General features: G+C 61.8%; 3 protein-coding genes across 7 annotated transcripts in view; 1 reads left to right on the top strand and 2 right to left on the bottom strand.

The window, feature by feature from the left end:
• Positions 1–14,018, top strand: part of RECQL5 (RecQ like helicase 5) — a 34,446-nt gene extending 20,428 nt beyond the window's left edge. The window contains exons 8-19 of one of the 4 annotated variants that reach the window (XM_036088652.2): positions 9,487–9,705; positions 9,948–10,047; positions 10,185–10,221; positions 10,357–10,415; positions 10,504–10,577; positions 10,887–10,980; positions 11,265–11,399; positions 11,694–12,220; positions 12,377–12,467; positions 12,690–12,914; positions 13,143–13,212; positions 13,305–14,018. In XM_036088652.2, coding sequence (XP_035944545.1) covers positions 9,487–9,705; positions 9,948–10,047; positions 10,185–10,221; positions 10,357–10,415; positions 10,504–10,577; positions 10,887–10,980; positions 11,265–11,399; positions 11,694–12,220; positions 12,377–12,467; positions 12,690–12,914; positions 13,143–13,212; positions 13,305–13,405 — 1,732 coding nt within the window. In that variant the 3' untranslated portion in view covers positions 13,406–14,018. Of the gene's footprint in view, positions 1–9,486; positions 9,706–9,947; positions 10,048–10,184; positions 10,222–10,356; positions 10,416–10,503; positions 10,578–10,886; positions 10,981–11,264; positions 11,400–11,693; positions 12,221–12,376; positions 12,468–12,689; positions 12,915–13,142; positions 13,213–13,304 lie in introns of those variants that run through there. The other 3 variants (XM_078066077.1, XR_004916208.2, XR_004916209.2) reach the window with 3 other exon arrangements.
• Positions 95–7,967, bottom strand: SMIM5 (small integral membrane protein 5). Of its 2 annotated transcripts, none has more exons than XM_078066078.1 (4): positions 7,876–7,967; positions 7,126–7,340; positions 1,117–1,314; positions 95–672 (listed from the first exon to the last, which is right to left on the bottom strand). In XM_078066078.1, the coding sequence occupies exons 3-4, from the start codon at positions 1,241–1,243 to the stop codon at positions 578–580; spliced, it is 222 nt and encodes a 73-aa protein (XP_077922204.1). In that variant the 5' UTR covers positions 1,244–1,314; positions 7,126–7,340; positions 7,876–7,967; the 3' UTR covers positions 95–577. The 2 variants fall into 2 exon arrangements, with proteins under 2 accessions (XP_077922204.1, XP_035944565.1); XM_036088672.2 differs by lacking the exon at positions 7,876–7,967 and adding an exon at positions 7,438–7,558.
• Positions 14,019–14,031: 13 nt separating the features above from the next.
• The window catches only part of MYO15B (myosin XVB), a 28,800-nt gene continuing 27,162 nt past the window's right edge, over positions 14,032–15,669 (bottom strand). The window contains 4 exon segments of the mRNA XM_078066394.1: positions 14,032–14,487; positions 14,663–14,803; positions 14,901–15,034; positions 15,215–15,348. Coding sequence (XP_077922520.1) covers positions 14,428–14,487; positions 14,663–14,803; positions 14,901–15,034; positions 15,215–15,348 — 469 coding nt within the window. The 3' untranslated portion in view covers positions 14,032–14,427.

Below are 15,669 nucleotides of genomic sequence, written 5' to 3'. Positions count from 1 at the left end.
CCTGGCAAGGACAGTCACCGGCCACACCCCTGGAATTCTGGCACATTGCCCTTCAGAAGCACCGAGCCCAGGCCAGGGAGTCTGGCGCCGCGGAAACACATAAACAGAAAGCTTTTACTGGGAAAGAAATGGGCAAATACCGGAGCAGAATACTGACATGCTCCCCTCTGGTGGGAAGCTTGGGATCCAGTAGCTATTGCACAAAGCCCCTCTTTGGCGTGGGGGCCCCAAGGGCCAGCTCCCCACAGATGCAGGCTGTTCTCCATCCAAGTGTGGGGACCCTGCTTCTGTGTTTTGTTAAAAGGTGCAGGTTGGGAAAGAATCCCGTTTTTGTTGACTCGGTGTTTGAAGCAGTTGACTCCTCCCCGGCCCCCCGGGGTTCCCTGGCAGGTCAGAGTTTGGTGGCTGTCCCAGCCCTTGCTTCCTTGGTAAGGCTGCAGGTGGCGGGTTCCCGGGCAGGGCCGGAGCTGGGGCCACGGAGTGCCGTCTTGTGGGCTGAGGGCCACAGGGCCACGTGGCACCTGGGGTCATGGCTTTGGCGGCCTCCTCGCCAATGTGCCGTCCTCATGTCTGCCCCTCACGGTGGGGTTACGGGCCGGGCATGGACCTTCCCGCGTCTGCGCTCAGCGTGGCAGCGGCAGCAGGCGGTCAGCAGCAGCAGCAGCACGGTAGCTGGGGGGGGAGAGAGAAGCAGAGAGCACGGGAAGCTCGGGCGGGGGGCGGGGGGGAGCACACACACCCGACTTAAAAGGAAACCCCTCTGGAGGTGTGCGGGATCTTTGCCCAAAGAGAGTCTGACGGGAGGTGTCGGCTGTCCCCGTGCCGGCCACGGGCCCCTGACCTCCCTGTCCTGTCTCCTCCGCTGCCCACAGCCTCGCTCCCTCCATCCCTGGTTGGGATTCCGGGCTGCCTCTGGGCCCTGCTTCCAGCACCACCCCATCACTGGAGCAGCTTGTCGAGGATTAGGGCGGTCCCTTGGCTTTCCCCCAGGGACATCTGCTTCTCCTCGGTCTGGGGGACACCTAGCCAGCCCTCTGGCCAGCACCACGGTCTCACCTTTCCCGGATGCCAGGAAGAGCCAGGGCCGCCGGGGAGAATGGGAGAGCCCCAGCTTACCTGTGAAAAGGAGGATGACCGAGAAGGCCACGATCTCCACAGGCTCGGCCTGCGGGAGTCTCTGCAGCTTGAGCAGCAGCTTCTCACCCATGGAGCGCATCTCCTGCACAAAGCTGGCAGCTGCCATGGTGCGCCGGGCTCCTGCCGGGCTCCTGCCGGGAGTGCTGAGCAGAGACAGGGCTGGGAGGCCCCACCCACCTGCAGCCCGCAGAACGAGTTCGTCAGGTCTCACCCCTGTACCCCTGTGGCTCATGAGCGGGGAGGGAACCACTGGGGCCCTCAGCCCCGACCCAGACCCAGCCGACACCACCCGTGGTGGGGGAAGCTGGTGACGGCAGGGAGCCCGAGGCCCTGCCATGGGGGCTGCCCAGCACAGCCAGACACAGGAGAGGTCTGTCAGCCGGCCACGGTTGGCCAGGGTTCCTGACTTCGAGGTGGGGTGACTTCACTGTTACATTCCTTTGTCTCAGGCACCACTCCTGGTTTTGCTGGGGCGCCTAGGGCTGGCACAGCTCCCCTGGTGACCCCTGGGTCCTTCAGGACTTTGGGTGCCTCCCCTCAGTTCCCAGCAGGGAGACTGGGCTTTAGGATTCCAGCCTGGTACTCTTGCCTCCCATCATATGTGGGGCAGAAGGATCAGGTTCTTCTTCCAGCATGCACATGGGGGCTTCTAGCTAGGGTCAGCTGGAGGTGAGAGCTAACGGGGAGGTGGTCTGAGCCCCTTCAGGGCCCCCCCCCAGCCCAATTTCTTTACTCATTCAGTGTTCTTTGAGGAGGAAGAGATGACATTGTGTTCCTGCAGTTTTTCCCAAGGGGATCCTCTCAGGATGGGATCAGGCTGGTTTACCAGCGCCTCCTCTGCTGGTTCAGGCCAGGAGAGTCCCCTCTGCCCCTACCCCTGCCCCAGCTATGTGGCAACTCAGCCCTCCAGGCCCCTGACTGAGAGCTTCTTCCTGTCCAAGGGTGCCCGACAGGCTGAAGGGGAAGGTCCAGGCTGGGACTGTGAGTTGGGGCGTGCTCGATGTCAGTGTCTTTCCCCTCCGGCCTCAGCCCATCAGTGGACACAAGGGAGCAAGTGCCTCTTCAGAGATGGACCAGGGACAGCTTGTGCCAACCCAGCCTGAACTTGTTCACCAAGGCAGCTCTAATCCAAGGGAGGGTAACAGGTGGCCAGGGGCTCGTGCCAGACCTGAGGATCTAATTACTGCCGCCTCGTCCTGGGTCGGGTCCAGGCAGGTTCTCCTGAGATGGCTGCAGTCTTGGAAGCCGGTCACTGCTGGGACTCCTGCCATGGTAGAGCTGTCTTAGAACTACCTTGAAGGTCATCTGCTTGAACCTTTTACCCTGTACCTGGCTCCCTGCACTCTTTTTGGCATGCAGCCTTTTTGTGAGCCTCTCTTGGTGAGATGGGGGGTTCCCACCTGCTATGGCAGCCTACCGTCTTCCTTCTTGGAACAGCGCTGATCGTTGTAAAGTGGGACCTCCTCCTCACCTCATTGGTCCCGCCCGTGGTCACACAGGACACTTGTACCCCTCTTCTGCCTCGCGGGCCTTCGGGACCTGGACGGCAGCTGGCATGTGCCTCCCGTGTCTCCTCTTCCACAGGGTAACTGCTCTCCGTTGGTCAGCTGCCGCTCCAGGGGGCATTGTTTCGATGCCGCCTGCCCCCTTCCCGCTTCTGTGACATGGACGTGTCTCACTTTGCCTCTCTGAGTCTGTTTCTTTTCCTCGTTTTACGTGAGAGGAGATGCCCATCTTTCGAGGCTGTTGGATTGACTCCTGGAAGCACAGCGGTGGCTAGCCCAGATCCTGGCACACGTTGGGGCCCTGCACATGTGATTCCCCTCGGGGCGGGGGGCGTCTGGCCACTGCAGGAGCATCGAGGAAGCCTTTGGGGGCAGTCGTACCCCCTTGTACACTGTTTCAGAGACCCTCCCCAAACACCTCTGGGGAGCTTCATCTATGTCCTGCGTTCCCAGGATGTTTGTGGTGTGTGAGGGGAAGGCAGGTGGTGGGGCAGGCTGGAGACGGGAGCTGTGTTTTAAGTGATGTTGAGGGTAGCAGGCAGATGGGTCCCTGGAGGATTAGAGGGTTTCCTGTCAGAAGTGGGAGGCTCCTGGAGTTAGATCCCCCTCTTCTCTCACGCCCCACCCCAGGGTCAGCATGTTTCTATAAAGGAGATCAAGATCCCGGTTTCCAAGTGTACTAAGGGGCACGGGATCCTAGAATGCCACGGGTCATCTATCCCTGCTTCCCTTTATGTATGGGAAACAGACCTGGGAGAGTAGGGAGAGTAAGTGGCTCCTCTGAGGTCACACAGCAGGATGGGGAGCCTGGCCAGCCCCCTTACTGCCCCACGCTGTCTCTCCTGGAGGCCTGTCTTAGGCAGCCTGCTCTCTGGCTGGCAAGGCAAGTCAGCCCCCAGCACGGCCTACTGAGGGCACCGTCCATGTAGTAGGCGCAGTGCAGGGACCAGGGCCCCAGAGCCCTTTAGAAGCGGGTGTGCTCTGCCTGATCAGCCCCATTCCACACTCATGAGTCTGGAGCACTGCTTTTATTCAGGCACCTCACGCCCAGGCCAGGGCCACACCTATTCTCTGAGAACCACATGTAGCTTGTCACCAGACGGCCAGATCTTGTCTCAGATTCACCAAACTCCTTCCCACGCATAGGGCCCCTCTTCTCTGGTCACACTGAACACGCGCCGCCCCCACCCCCTGTTGACCAGTGAAGTGGACTTGCACCAGGAGGGTGGTCCCCTCTCATTCTGGGGCCTCTCTGGGCACCCCCAATTCCCGTGTTTTCAGGAGTGCAGTAGCCTACCTGCTGGTCTCATTCCTGGAGGAGGGAACAGAGGTGCCCAGCAAAGCCCTGGGGGAGACTTTGCACAGGGCTCAGGAGTTGGGCACCTTTTCTCCTCCCCTCTTCGTCTCCGCTCGGTCTGGCTTCCTCAGCCTGATTGGCCCTGTGCCTGCATTGCCTAATGTAGCCATCAGAGACTCCTTGAAAGAGGAAGCGGGCAGAGGCCACCTGGGCAAGAGCGGCTTTTTCACTTGTGTTTCCAGGTCCAAAGACCCGGGGAGGGATTGTGGAGGGGAGGGCTCTGCTTGTGAGCAAGAAGCGGTGTGGAGACCTGGCCAGTCTGAGGGGTGTGATCCCCAGAGCAGGGAGGATGCAGGTTGGGCCCAGGCTGCTTGGCTGTGCAGGAAAGGTGGGCTTCGTTGGTCAGAAGCTTCGGCTCTGAAGTCGGCCATCCTCCAGGCATTGTGAAGTCAGGACGCTGCAGAGTCCCACCCAGAGGACTCTGGGGCCTAGGGCCCCCCTCTGGGAGGAATGCCAGTCCACGCTAGTGGCAGGCCGTGCCTGTGGCCGTGTGGCCGTGGAGGGCATTGTGCCTTTGCGCCCAGGGCTCCTCTGGTGCGCTGAGTTAGCAAGCTGTGCCAGCTGTGGGGTTTCATCCCGGGCTGCTCACTGATTCTGTCTGGGCTGTGAACAGAATGGGGCCACTGGACAGCCGAGGTTCTGCCCCGAAGGCTGACAGGGAACCCCCTTTGTTTTTCAGTTGACGTTCTGCCATTTCCACCTTGGGCTTGAGCAGAATAAACTTCAGTGGGTACCGTGGGAGCTGGAGGGACCTTGTTCTCCTAAGAGGGAGGAGGCACATTCCAGCAGGTCCCAGGCGCTCTTCCCAGTGGGCTATTTAAAGAGAGGCCCGGGGGGTGCCTGATGCCTGGTGCCCAATATAACCAGCAGTCGTCAGGTGACCGTGCGGTATGTTCCTCAGCTGTGGTTCTGTAGGGAGTCCCAGTTCCCAGCTGTGACCCAGGGAACGTGGGTACTCTGAGGCTGGCTGCTACTTGTCCCTTTTACTTTCTCAGATTTGGAGGGAGGAAGACAGGGAAGGCCAGAGCGGGTACGGATGATCGCGTTTATCTTTCTGGTCTATCTCAAGGAGATAGGAGGGTCATCCATTCTCCTTCCAAAACTGTACTTCCCCATGAACCAAGGCAATCAGAGTCCGTCCCAGCCCTATGAGGCTCGGGAGTGCTTCGGTTGGAGGCAGCCTAAGCAAGTGGCTTCCCACGGCCCCAGGAAGGGAGAGCAGCCTTGGCTGCCTGTGTGTGGCCCTTCTAGGAACCTTTGGAGGGTGCTCAGTGGCTGAAATGGCAGCCCATGGAGGGGGAGGTGAGCCGGGCAGAGGTGAAGGCTGGCAGAGTGGGAGGGACCAGAAAACATTCCTTTGTGTGGCATCTCCTGGCACAGAGAACCTTGTGACAGAGCAGGCGGGCATCCTGCAGGCCAGACAGCTGCCACTGGGTCCTGAAGCTTCCCTGTTTCCTCCTTGCAAAACTGATATTCCAACTCCAGGGGCCCTTTGTGGAAGAGAGCAGGCAGCAGGCTGGCCTGTTTACGACTGATAAGTGGTGTGCTAATGGCTCGGGGCCCCTGTCATCTTGTCATGGTGGGTTGCAGCCACTCTTGCCCCACTGGGCCCTGTCTTGTTTGAGAAACAGCTATGATGGGGCAAAGTGATGGTTGTGGCAGCTTTGCGGGGTCCAGAGGCCTGACCAGTAAGGCAGAGGTGTCCACTGGGCACTGCATCAAGCCTTAGACGATGCCCTTTTCTGCCTTGGCTCCAAGTTGCTGTGGGAAGTAGACATTTGAACCCAGAGCAGTCCTGCTTCCCTAACCCCGTGGCTTTCCAGGACCGGAGGAGGCACTTCCTGCTGCTAGGGATGGTTCCCCCAGCCCCAGAAGCCAGGCATCACCCTGCTGTTTCAGCTCAGCGCCTGTGTTCAGGGGACCCCGACCACCTATGTCCTGTGGCTGCAGGGACTCAGCTCCCCACCCGCTTGCCTTGCAGATCCGAGCCAGCAGGGGTAGCCCTGGGCTCACCACTGCGCCCTTCCCTTACCCAGCCCTGCCCACTGCCTGCAACACGGAACCGGCGCCTGGCCCCTCTCTGCCATGCCTGGCTCATCGCTGCAGGGCTTTCAGTCTCCCCAGCCACCAACCCAGGCCAAATCCCACAGCCTCTTATGAGCCAAGAACACTTGGACTGATCCTTGGTTTCCACTTTTCCCTAGATTGTTGTTTTTCTTTCTAAGTAGATACTAGCCTGTTTGCTTTGGGGGAAACATTTGGGGGGCGGGGAAGGGAGACTTTAACCCTAGGGTGGGGGCAGGGAGGCAGGAGGAGCAGGCAGCCTCGGCTCATGGGGCCCTGCCCAAGGGGGCTGCTCCCGGGGCTGCTCAAAGAGCCGTCTTGGGCTCAGCATTCCAGTGGCACGGCAGAGGGCCAAATACCAGGCGGGTCCTCCACCAGCCTCACCATCATCGCCTTCTCCCCACCCCACCCTCAGAGTCAGGCCCTCATGCTTCTGGCGCAGCATTCAGGGAGACTTGGGAGCTCACGGGATTCCACATGGGCCCAGGGAGGAGCACCTGGGCTTAGCTCTGAGCTGAGGACACCTGGCAGTGAGTGGGCCAAGCCCCTCGCGCGAGGCGGCAGCTGCCTCGCTGATGCAGGACACAGATGGGCAGAGCTGCTGCGGGTCCCGCCACGCTCCTGGGGGGCGCACACTGGCGGGGCAGACCCTGCGCCGAGCCGCCTGCACTGGGAGAAGGCAGGCACACAGAGGGCTCTGCACTGATCCTGGGAAAAAGGGAAGCTCAGCGGGCAGGCAGCAGTTCTCTCCCAAGCCAGGAAGGCCAAATCCCTTGTTTAAGCCCCCGAATAGAACAAGCTTAAACTAACTTGCAGAGTAAGCAGGCACTCGGGGCCCCTCTGCGTGCTCAGCAGGCCGGGAGGAAAGCACTCAGCCCGTGTCCCCCCAGTGCCGGGTCCCAGCAAAAGAAGGCAGAGCCCACGTTTAAATGAAGTTGCACCCCCGTGAGCCTCTGTGTTCCAGGTAGATGGTGGCTCTCCACCCTTGGGGCAGGGGACCCTGGCTGCCCCGCACCCCCCCCCCCCCCGGCAACCCTATCATCTGTGGCTGGCACCACTCACCTAGGAACTCAGGTGTGGGGTTGGGGGGCAACCGCACATGCCGGGGAGCCCAGCAGCCTCCTGGGCCTGTCTTCGGCCCAGCCACCACCTCTTCCTTCCTTCTCAGATGCCTCTTTCCTGATCTGCCCCTGGGCGCCTTCCTCAGAGCGTGTGGAACTCCCGGCTGCTGACAGCCAGCTGCTGTCTCGGCCTCAGCTTTTCTGTTGTTGGTCGTCCTGGAGATCCAAGTGTCAGGTTACATGGGGCGGTCACCAAGGGGGGGTCGCAGTGCCACTGCTGCCTCTGCCCCGGTGAGGGAATCCCTGCTGGGACCTCGGCGGCTGGCTTCAGACTCCTGTGCGCTGTGCTGCCCCCGGGAGGTCTGGCTGGGCGCGCTCGGCTCTCCTGTTCCTCCTCTTCCTCTCCTCTCCCTCTGGGCGGGTGTGTGCTAAGCCATTGTGGGCTGGGCCTGGGCCGGGAGCTGATAAAAGAGGAGGTCCGCTCTCTTGTTCCCTGGGAGGCTCCACCTGAGCCTTGGGGTGGTGGAGGGAGGCCGCACAGCACTCCCAGCTCTTTGGCCCCCTCCCTACCCTCAGGAGGGCTCTGGGCCCATCCCCCCCAACCTATCTCTCTGGAGACTCCCTGGCTGCTCCCGCCCTCTGGCCCCTCTGAAGAAAAAAAGTGAATAGTGAGGAGCTGCCAGCCCACCCACAAGGCCAACCCCCTGGGGAGGCATCTTGGGGAAGAACTTGGGGGTGACTCGAGAGTAACCTGAATGTGGCCTGCTTGCCCGGGGAAGTGCCTGGTGTTCCTCAGCCCCAGGAGGAGGGAGGACCCTACTGATCTCAGTCTTTCCAAAGGGTGTTTGCTGGAGCTGTCCCCGTACGCCTGGCCCTGGCTGGCAGGGACGGGCTCCAGGGCTCAGTGGCTGGCAGGGCCCTTTGACATTTGGTTGGTTGTGCCACCCCAGCAGGACAGGAGCCGACCCCAGCCCGCATCTGTGAGCTCTCAATGGAGCCCTTTGAGTGTGAGCACAAAACCCCAGTGAGTCCGGGCTTGAGGGAGGGTGGGGGGAAGGAAGCCAACCGTGTAGCCACACCACTTGGATGCCAGAGCCTCCCAGAGGCTGGACAGGCGGCCACTGTGCAGATGCACAGACTGGCGATGCGAAGAGTCCCACGGTGATTTAGGAGTGGCAGGAACAGTGCCCTCTGGTGGCTGCCTGGGCCCCCTTGCCATCTCCTGCCGTTCAAAGCTGCATTCTCTAAACGAGGCAGCCAGACCCCACTTCCTAGGGCCTGTGTAACCATCAGCTCTTGTTCCTGGTGCCTGCCCCTCAGGGGCGCAGCTCCTGAGAGTGTTTCTTGCAGTTCCAGGCGGTGCCCACGTTGAGAGGCGTTCTGGTTAGTGACGCCACCTATGCTTGTCCCCGGGATGTGGTGCCTGGACAGCCCTCTCTCTGCCGCCCAGTCTCGCAGGCTCCCCTACCCCGTGCCACATTCCTGCAGCAAGACTGGCCCTTGGGAAGGGCCCTGAGAGATCTGTGGCCCCTTCGGGGGCCTCTGCAGCTGCCCCAAGGACCAGCTGTGCCCCCATCCTGGGAGTCACAGGAGAGACAGCTGGAGTCTGGTACCGCAGCAAGGGGGCTGTGGCAGGGTTGAGGCACTGGGGGATGTGATGAGACTCCTGCCAGGGCTGGTCTCCTCGCTGCCCTCACCAGTGAGCAGCATACGATGCCGGCTCTCAGAGCTGCTGGTTTCTGCTCTCGGGCAGTCCCCCAGCTCCGGGCTGCATACGCAGTCTTCTTGGGAACAAAGAAGGTCGCCAAGAGATAGAAGCAGGGCAGAGTGCTGACACAGGGGTAGGGCCACGCTGTGCTGGTCCTTCCGTCCCCCGCCTCCGGGAAAGGGTGAAGAGTCACAAAGAGGGCTCGCTGGGCGCCGTGCGCCGTGCCTCAGAGCGCCATCTCCCCCAGGCCTGCAGGAACGTGTGGGCTTTGAGCCGTCCAGTGCTTCCCCTAAGGATCTGTGCCCAGAGCCGCAGCTACTCCCAGGGCGCCCCACCGCCGGAGGGCAGAGGAGAGAGCAGGAGGCCAGGACCTAGAGGAGCAACCTGTAGTGAAGCAGGACAGAGTGGGGGTCACACCCTGGCTCCTCCGGATGTGTTGTATGACCTTGGGAAAGCTCCTTTACCTCATTGTCGTCATCTGTAAAATGGGTGACCAAATGATGCCTCGTCGGGCTTGTACAGCAGGAGGTGTGTGAGATACTGAGGGTGGCGTCCACGTGTAAAGCTCCTCGGCCGGAGTGTAGGGAGTGGGTGGATGAACGCTGGCCTGCCTGGGTCCCTCACCCCTCACCTCTGCTGTGCTGCCTCTGCCAGGTGCCGCCATGCTGCCATTGCCAAGTACTTTGGGGATGCGCCCCCTGCCTGCACCAAGGGCTGTGACCACTGCCGGGACCCTGTGGCCCTGCGGAAGCAGCTGGAGGCCTTGGAGCACAGAAGCAGCTGGAACAAGACTTGCATCGGGCCTTCCCAGGGGAATGGCTTTGACCCTGAGCTGTATGAGGGAGGCCGCCGGGGCTATGGGGGCTTCAGCAGGTGAGGGGCTGTGAAGTCAGTCAGGGGCCCCCAACCCACTGCAAATAGGCTGGCCTCCCCCCTTGTGCCAAGGCGCCCCAGTGCCATCGTTCACTCCCTGTCCCCGTGGGCCATGTCGGAGCTAGGAGCTTGGTGTTGCTCCTACCTGCCAGGCTATCAGAGACATCAGTGCTCCACCAGAAAAGCATGACAGGAGGATAGAACCCAGGCCCAGGGCTGCTTACACCTAGCCTGTCCCCTAGGTACGACGAAGGTTCTGGAGGCAGTGGGGACGAGGGCAGAGACGAGGCCCACAAGCGGGAATGGAATCTCTTCTACCAGAAACAGATGAGCCTACGCAAGGTGAAGGGGATGGGGGCCTGCTGGGGTCACAGGTGGCCCCCCGTTCACATGCCCTCAGCCCCTACCCTGGAGCTGGATGGGGGGGCTGTCCTACAGCTAAGTGAGATGCCTCATAGGCCCTTCATGTCATCTTCCAGGGCAAAGACCCCAAGATAGAAGAATTTGTGCCCCCAGGTTAGTACAGAAATGTCCCCAGGGGCTTTTGGGCTATGCCTAGGGTATAGATGTCTCACTGGGGGGCTGGGGACTCCAGAAAGCAGAGGTAGAGTGGACGGACCCACCCCTCTTTGCACTCCCCCCCCCCCCCAGATGAGGACTGTCCCCTGAAAGAGGCATCTAGCAGGAAGATCCCCAGACTCACTGTGAAGGTAAGCGGTGGACAGCTCCTCACACCCGCCCCCCGGACTCCTTCCCCAACCCTGAGGCTTGAGTGACCGACTTCCCTCCCCTGTGTAGGCCCGTGAGCACTGCCTGGGGCTTCTGGAGGAGGCTCTGAGCAGTAACCGCCAGGCCACAGGTACCAGCCACGGGTGAGTGACCTGGGTCACAGGGGCCAAAGAGGCTTCCCCAAGCCCCTGTTCCTTGTAGACCACAAGAACCCCCATCCCTTCTGGCTTATTTGGGCACCCCTCCCCCAGATTGTGACCCACCCTTCTCCCAGTGCCTGCAGGACGGTAAGCCCCCCGGGTGCCTGGGGTCCGGGTCAGAATCCCTGTGCTCACGGCCATTCCCACCAGGCCCTAAAGTCATCTCCAGGGTCCCCAGGGAGAATCCCATAGGAGCTCCACAGAGAGAGGGCTCAGGCCCGCCTGACGCCTAGTGCTCATTCCTGTCCTCAGACCTGATCTCCAGGCCAAGGCTGTGGAGCTGGAACATGAGATGTTCCGAAATGCCAAGGCGGCCAACCTGTACAAGGCCAGTGTGCTGAAGAAGGTGGGCGCTGGGCAGGGCATGCTTCTGGGCTAGGGTGGGAGAGACAGTCCCTCCAGCCTCCCAGGCTGTCTGCCTTCCTGCTGCCAGGAGGCCGCTTACACGACGGGAGCCTGACCTCCCTTTGCCGGCTGGAGGTGTTTCCGGCCAACCCCGTCAGGACTGGAATTCGTCCAGTGTCCAGTTACCTGCAGCCACGAGCCCCAGAAGCCCACTTGTGGAAAGCCTGGGTTGGAGCTCTCAGGAGCTAGTGGGTGTCACGGCGTCCCTGCCTGTCCCTGAATCAGGTGGCTGAGATCCACAGAGCCTCCAAGGATGGGCAGCTCTACGACGTGGGGGGCAATACCAGGAATTGCAGTGCGCAGGCCCAGCCCCCAGAGCCCACCGAGTATGACATCCGGCCGGCCTCCCAGGTGTACTCGGTGAGCAGCGTCCTGGCATCCACCCCAAACCTGGGTCTGGGAAAGGCATCACGTCCTTTGTCCTCAGCCAGGGCATGGCCGCTTGCCTTCTCCTGGCGTTGCAGCCCTGGCCCTAGGCGCCCCGCGGCAGACCCTCCAGCTTCCCTCTGCAGCCCCCACAGCTGTGCTCTGCTCAGCCTGACCGCCCTGAGGTGTCCTGCCGGGTCTCTCCCTCCCCACTCCCAAGAGCCCACCAGCTCAGCCATTCCTGGACCAGCCCATGAGTGCCCTCACAACCCTTTCTGTTCTTCACAGCTCAAACCCAAGCGGGTAGGAGCTGGTTTCCCCAGAGGCTCCTGCTCATTCCAGACGGCCACTGAGCTGATGGAGAAGATGTGGGCTGAGGAGCAAGCCCCCCAGCCAGTGTGGGGAGGTGAGCAGGAGCCCCCCAGCCAGCCCCACAGCCTCCAGGGGGACTCCCATGAGCCCCTCCCTGGGCCCAGAGGAGAGGCCCTTGGAAGCAGTGCTCATTGTGGGGGGTCCTCCCCTGAGAAGAAGGTGAAAAGCCCCTCCAAGGGCGGTGCCAAGGCCCGGGCCAGCAAGAAGCAGCAGCTCCTAGCCGCAGCGGCCCTCAAGGATTCACAGAACATCGCCCGCTTCTGCCAAAGGGCCAGGAGCCCGTCTCCCCTCCCCTCAGCCCCAGGGGCAGAAGGTGCCGGCCCTTCCTGTGAGGGAGTGCAGGGACCCCCAGCAGCCCCAGAGAAGTGCACAAGGGAGGATGGAGCCCTGGGGTGTTTGGCTGCGCTCCCCCAGACCAAGGAGTGCACCGGGGAGAGGCCAAGGTAAGGGCCCTGATAGTTCTGAAATTCTCTGGAATCCTTTTTGCTACCTGGGCCTCTGAAGCTCTGGCCGTTCCTAGGGTGCGCTCTGCGGGGCCGGCTGAGCTGAGGGTGCGGCTGGGGGCTGGAGTTCTCATGCCTGCTCTCCCCTCTGGCCAGAGCCTGCACACTCAGAGACCAGGGGCCCCCTGAAGGCCAGCCCACCCCCACAAAGGAGACACCCAGGGGCAAGCGGTCCAGACCCCAGCAGGTACGGACAGGGACAAGGCCATAGGGGAGGAGGCTGTAGACCAGGCCGACACCTGTTCTGCTCTGGATGAGGGGTTTGGGGAAAGTCATCTTTTTTACATCCCAGGGATAGACGGGACAGGCTGGAGGAAGCCAGCGGATGCTGAGGCCCAGTCTTCCAGAACGAGGGGAGGGGCCAGTGACAGGGAACCCAAGAGTGACTCTCCACTCTGGTCCTACACAGGAGAACCCAGAGAACCAGGCTCAGAAGAGGCCTCGCCCCTCAGCCAATGCCTCCATCTTAGCTGAGGCCAAGGAGAGCATCTCGGCCAGCAATCAGGGCACCTTGAACCCCACAGCCCAAGATTCCTGCCTTCTCCCAGCCCCTGGCATCTCCCTTAAGGAGGCTGCAAATGTTGTGGTCAAATGCCTGACCCCTTTCTACAAGGAGGGCAAGTTTGCATCCAAGGTAAGGTAGATGGGTGGGTTCTGCCCTCCGCTGGGCCTGGGACACTTGGGCGCCGTGGGGACAGGGAGCAGAGCCAGAGGACAAAGCAGGGTAGAAGCAGGCTAGTCCTGAGGTTGACTGCCTCCCTCCCTGGGGTCTGCCTTGCCTTTGGGTCATGGCTGAGGGCCACTGGAGGAGGGGGCAGGGTAGGGGTCTGTGCTCTCTGCTCCTGTCACCCTCTGCCTCCAGGAATTATTTAAAGCCTTCGCGCGCCACCTCTCACACTCGCTGGCTCAGAAGGCCTCTCCTGGAAGGAGCGGTAAGTGCCCACGTCACCAGGCCAGAGGTGTTTGCGGGGCTTGGTGGTGGGGAGGGGACTGGCCCTCACGTTCCCGCTTCCCGAATCTGTAGTGAAGGAAGAGGCCCAGAATTTCATCAAGCAGTTTTTTCACGGTCGGGCCCGGTGCGAGAGTGAAGCTGACTGGCACGGCCTATGTGACCCACAAAGATGACCAGCTCCTGCCCACTAGGGCCAGAGTGCTCCCCCAGCCTCAACTGTGGGCCAGCCTGGGCCTCACTCAGGAACAGGGAAGGTGGAAAGCCTGCAGCCATCAGGGGCCTCCTCTTTGCTCAGGGGCCATACCTTCCAACCATACCTTGCTTTGGAGATGGCCCCAGTCACCTCCCAAATCAAGGCCAAGGGACAGAGGCCAGCCACTTTCTGCTTGCAGGGTCTCAGGTCTTCTTCCGCCTAGCCTCCCTGCCTCTCTTGGCTGGGTTTTCCGAACCAGATCCCCATATTAGAAGCTTGGGGCGGGGTGGGGGGGTGGGGGTGTGTGGCTGCTGCCAGGGGAACAGGAGGAAAGAATTGTAGGCCAGGGCGACGCCACCTGTCCGAGGCATTGGGCCGCCTCAGGAGGAGCCTGCTGGCCTCGGCTTCTTGGCCCACTGCCCCTTTCCCTTGCGATGCCAGCTTGTGGCCTGGCCCCAGGTGCAGAGCTTGGGAGCAGGGCAGCAACCAGGCCCTGCTCTCTGCTCAGCTCCTGGTCAGGAAGGCCGGGCCGGACGGAGACTTAGCAGAGAAATAAAGTCCTGTTGGTTTTGACACACACCCCCACAAACACAGCCTTTTTCTCTTGGGAGTTTTATTTCCTCACTGTTTGCTTCCCCCAGGCCTGGATTCGTGCTGATGTTGAGCCAGGGCCTGGGGCCAGCTGGGCACCCCCCCCCCCTTCCCCAGCCTGGGCAGCATCAGATGCCCAAGCGAGTTCCTGCAGCGCACACTCCAGGCCCTCCCAGGGGGAGTCCTGCTGCTTTCTCAGCTGATGTCACTGGAGCAGCTCCTGCCTCGTGGCCTCCACGTGGGCCAGCAGCGCTGTGCTGTGGCAGGTTCCAGAACAGCCAAGTGGGGAGGTCCAAACCAAAATGGCCTGGCAGCACCCAAGGGAGACCTTCCCCGTCAGACTTGGACCTGGGAGGGGGGCCCCTTCCTCATCTCCTCTCCTCCTCCATTCCTCTTGGGTGAGGCCGGCCGCTAGTTGGAAGCAAGGCTGCTGTCCAGCAGGAAGGTGATGGTGTACTTCAGCTCCTGGGCCTGCCCGGGGAACAGGCATGTGAGGACAGGGCTCCCCAGTGTGCCCCCTGCCCTGGCCCACACCACACCTGAGCCCCAGGCATGAGCATGGGCCCAGGCTCCGGGCATGCCAGGCCCGGGTCAGGCACTCCCCGCCTTGCCAGGGTGTCTGTCGTCAGAGGCCCCGGCCACTCACCTTGGGCAGCTCAAACCAGATGGTGTGGGGGCTGTCAGCAGAGCCATAGTTGAGTTCCAGGCCAGGGGGCCCCCTACTCTCCAGGGGGCTCAGCATGTGGAGCCGGTGCAGGTCCCTCAGGGCGATGGAGCAGCACCGTTTCTGGGGCAGCAGAGACAGCAGAGCCTGGGGTCACCATGGGGGACGGGAGAACGGCACAAGGGTGCTCAGACCGGTACTGGGGCAGGAGCCTGCCCACCTGGCTGTAGGGGTCCATGAGGATGAGATGCTGGCGGTTCAGTCCCAGGAGGCTGGGTCCGGGCAGGGCCAGTTGACTCACCCGCAGCACCACATAGACAGTGTAGCCAAAGAGGGGCAGCTGGCTCACAGCCTCTGGGAATGGAGGGGCCAGGATAGGTGTTCTGGCCGTTCGGGCCCTGGGACCTGCCCGACTTGGCCCCCAGCTTGGGTGAGCGGGGCAGGGCAGGTAGAGAAGCTTCCTCAGCCCCTCCACCCCCCTTCCCTTCTGGGCCTCTTGCCTCGGCCCCTGCAACTCCCGGGCCCCAGACCCACCGATGAAGCTGATCTGTGCTTCCTGGGAGCTGCGGACTTGCAGCTGCCCCAGCTCCTGGTCCATCAGGTGCTTTATGGTGGCTATGTTCACCTTCGACTGCAGCGGCTTTGGCAAGTAAGCCAGCAGGTCTCGCCTAGGACACAGACCGGTCAGTCAAGGCGGGGTATACAGCAGGCGCTAAATAAATGAGCAGGGGCTACTGTGAGTGAGATTGGGGATCCAGCCTTACGAATGAGGCCTGGGCCCTGCCTATGAGGAGCTTGGGGTGGGCAGGTCAGGTGTACGTAGCCTCCACGACTCCAGGCCCATCAAGTTAAGGCCACGAAGGGTACAAGTTGAGCGGCCTTGACATTGGAAGATTGGGTGGGGGATGCGGGGGCTGAAGGAGAGACCCTTAGGGTACGTGCTGAGGTGGGCCTCAGCAGCAGCAGGGACCAGGGGTGGCAGGAGGGGT

This window comes from Halichoerus grypus, chromosome 2 (genome assembly GCF_964656455.1).
Source record: "Halichoerus grypus chromosome 2, mHalGry1.hap1.1, whole genome shotgun sequence".
NCBI classification, from domain to species: Eukaryota; Metazoa; Chordata; class Mammalia; order Carnivora; family Phocidae; genus Halichoerus; species Halichoerus grypus.
The sequence above is the reverse complement of the archived record's forward strand: the minus strand, read 5'-3'. Positions and strand labels throughout refer to the sequence as shown.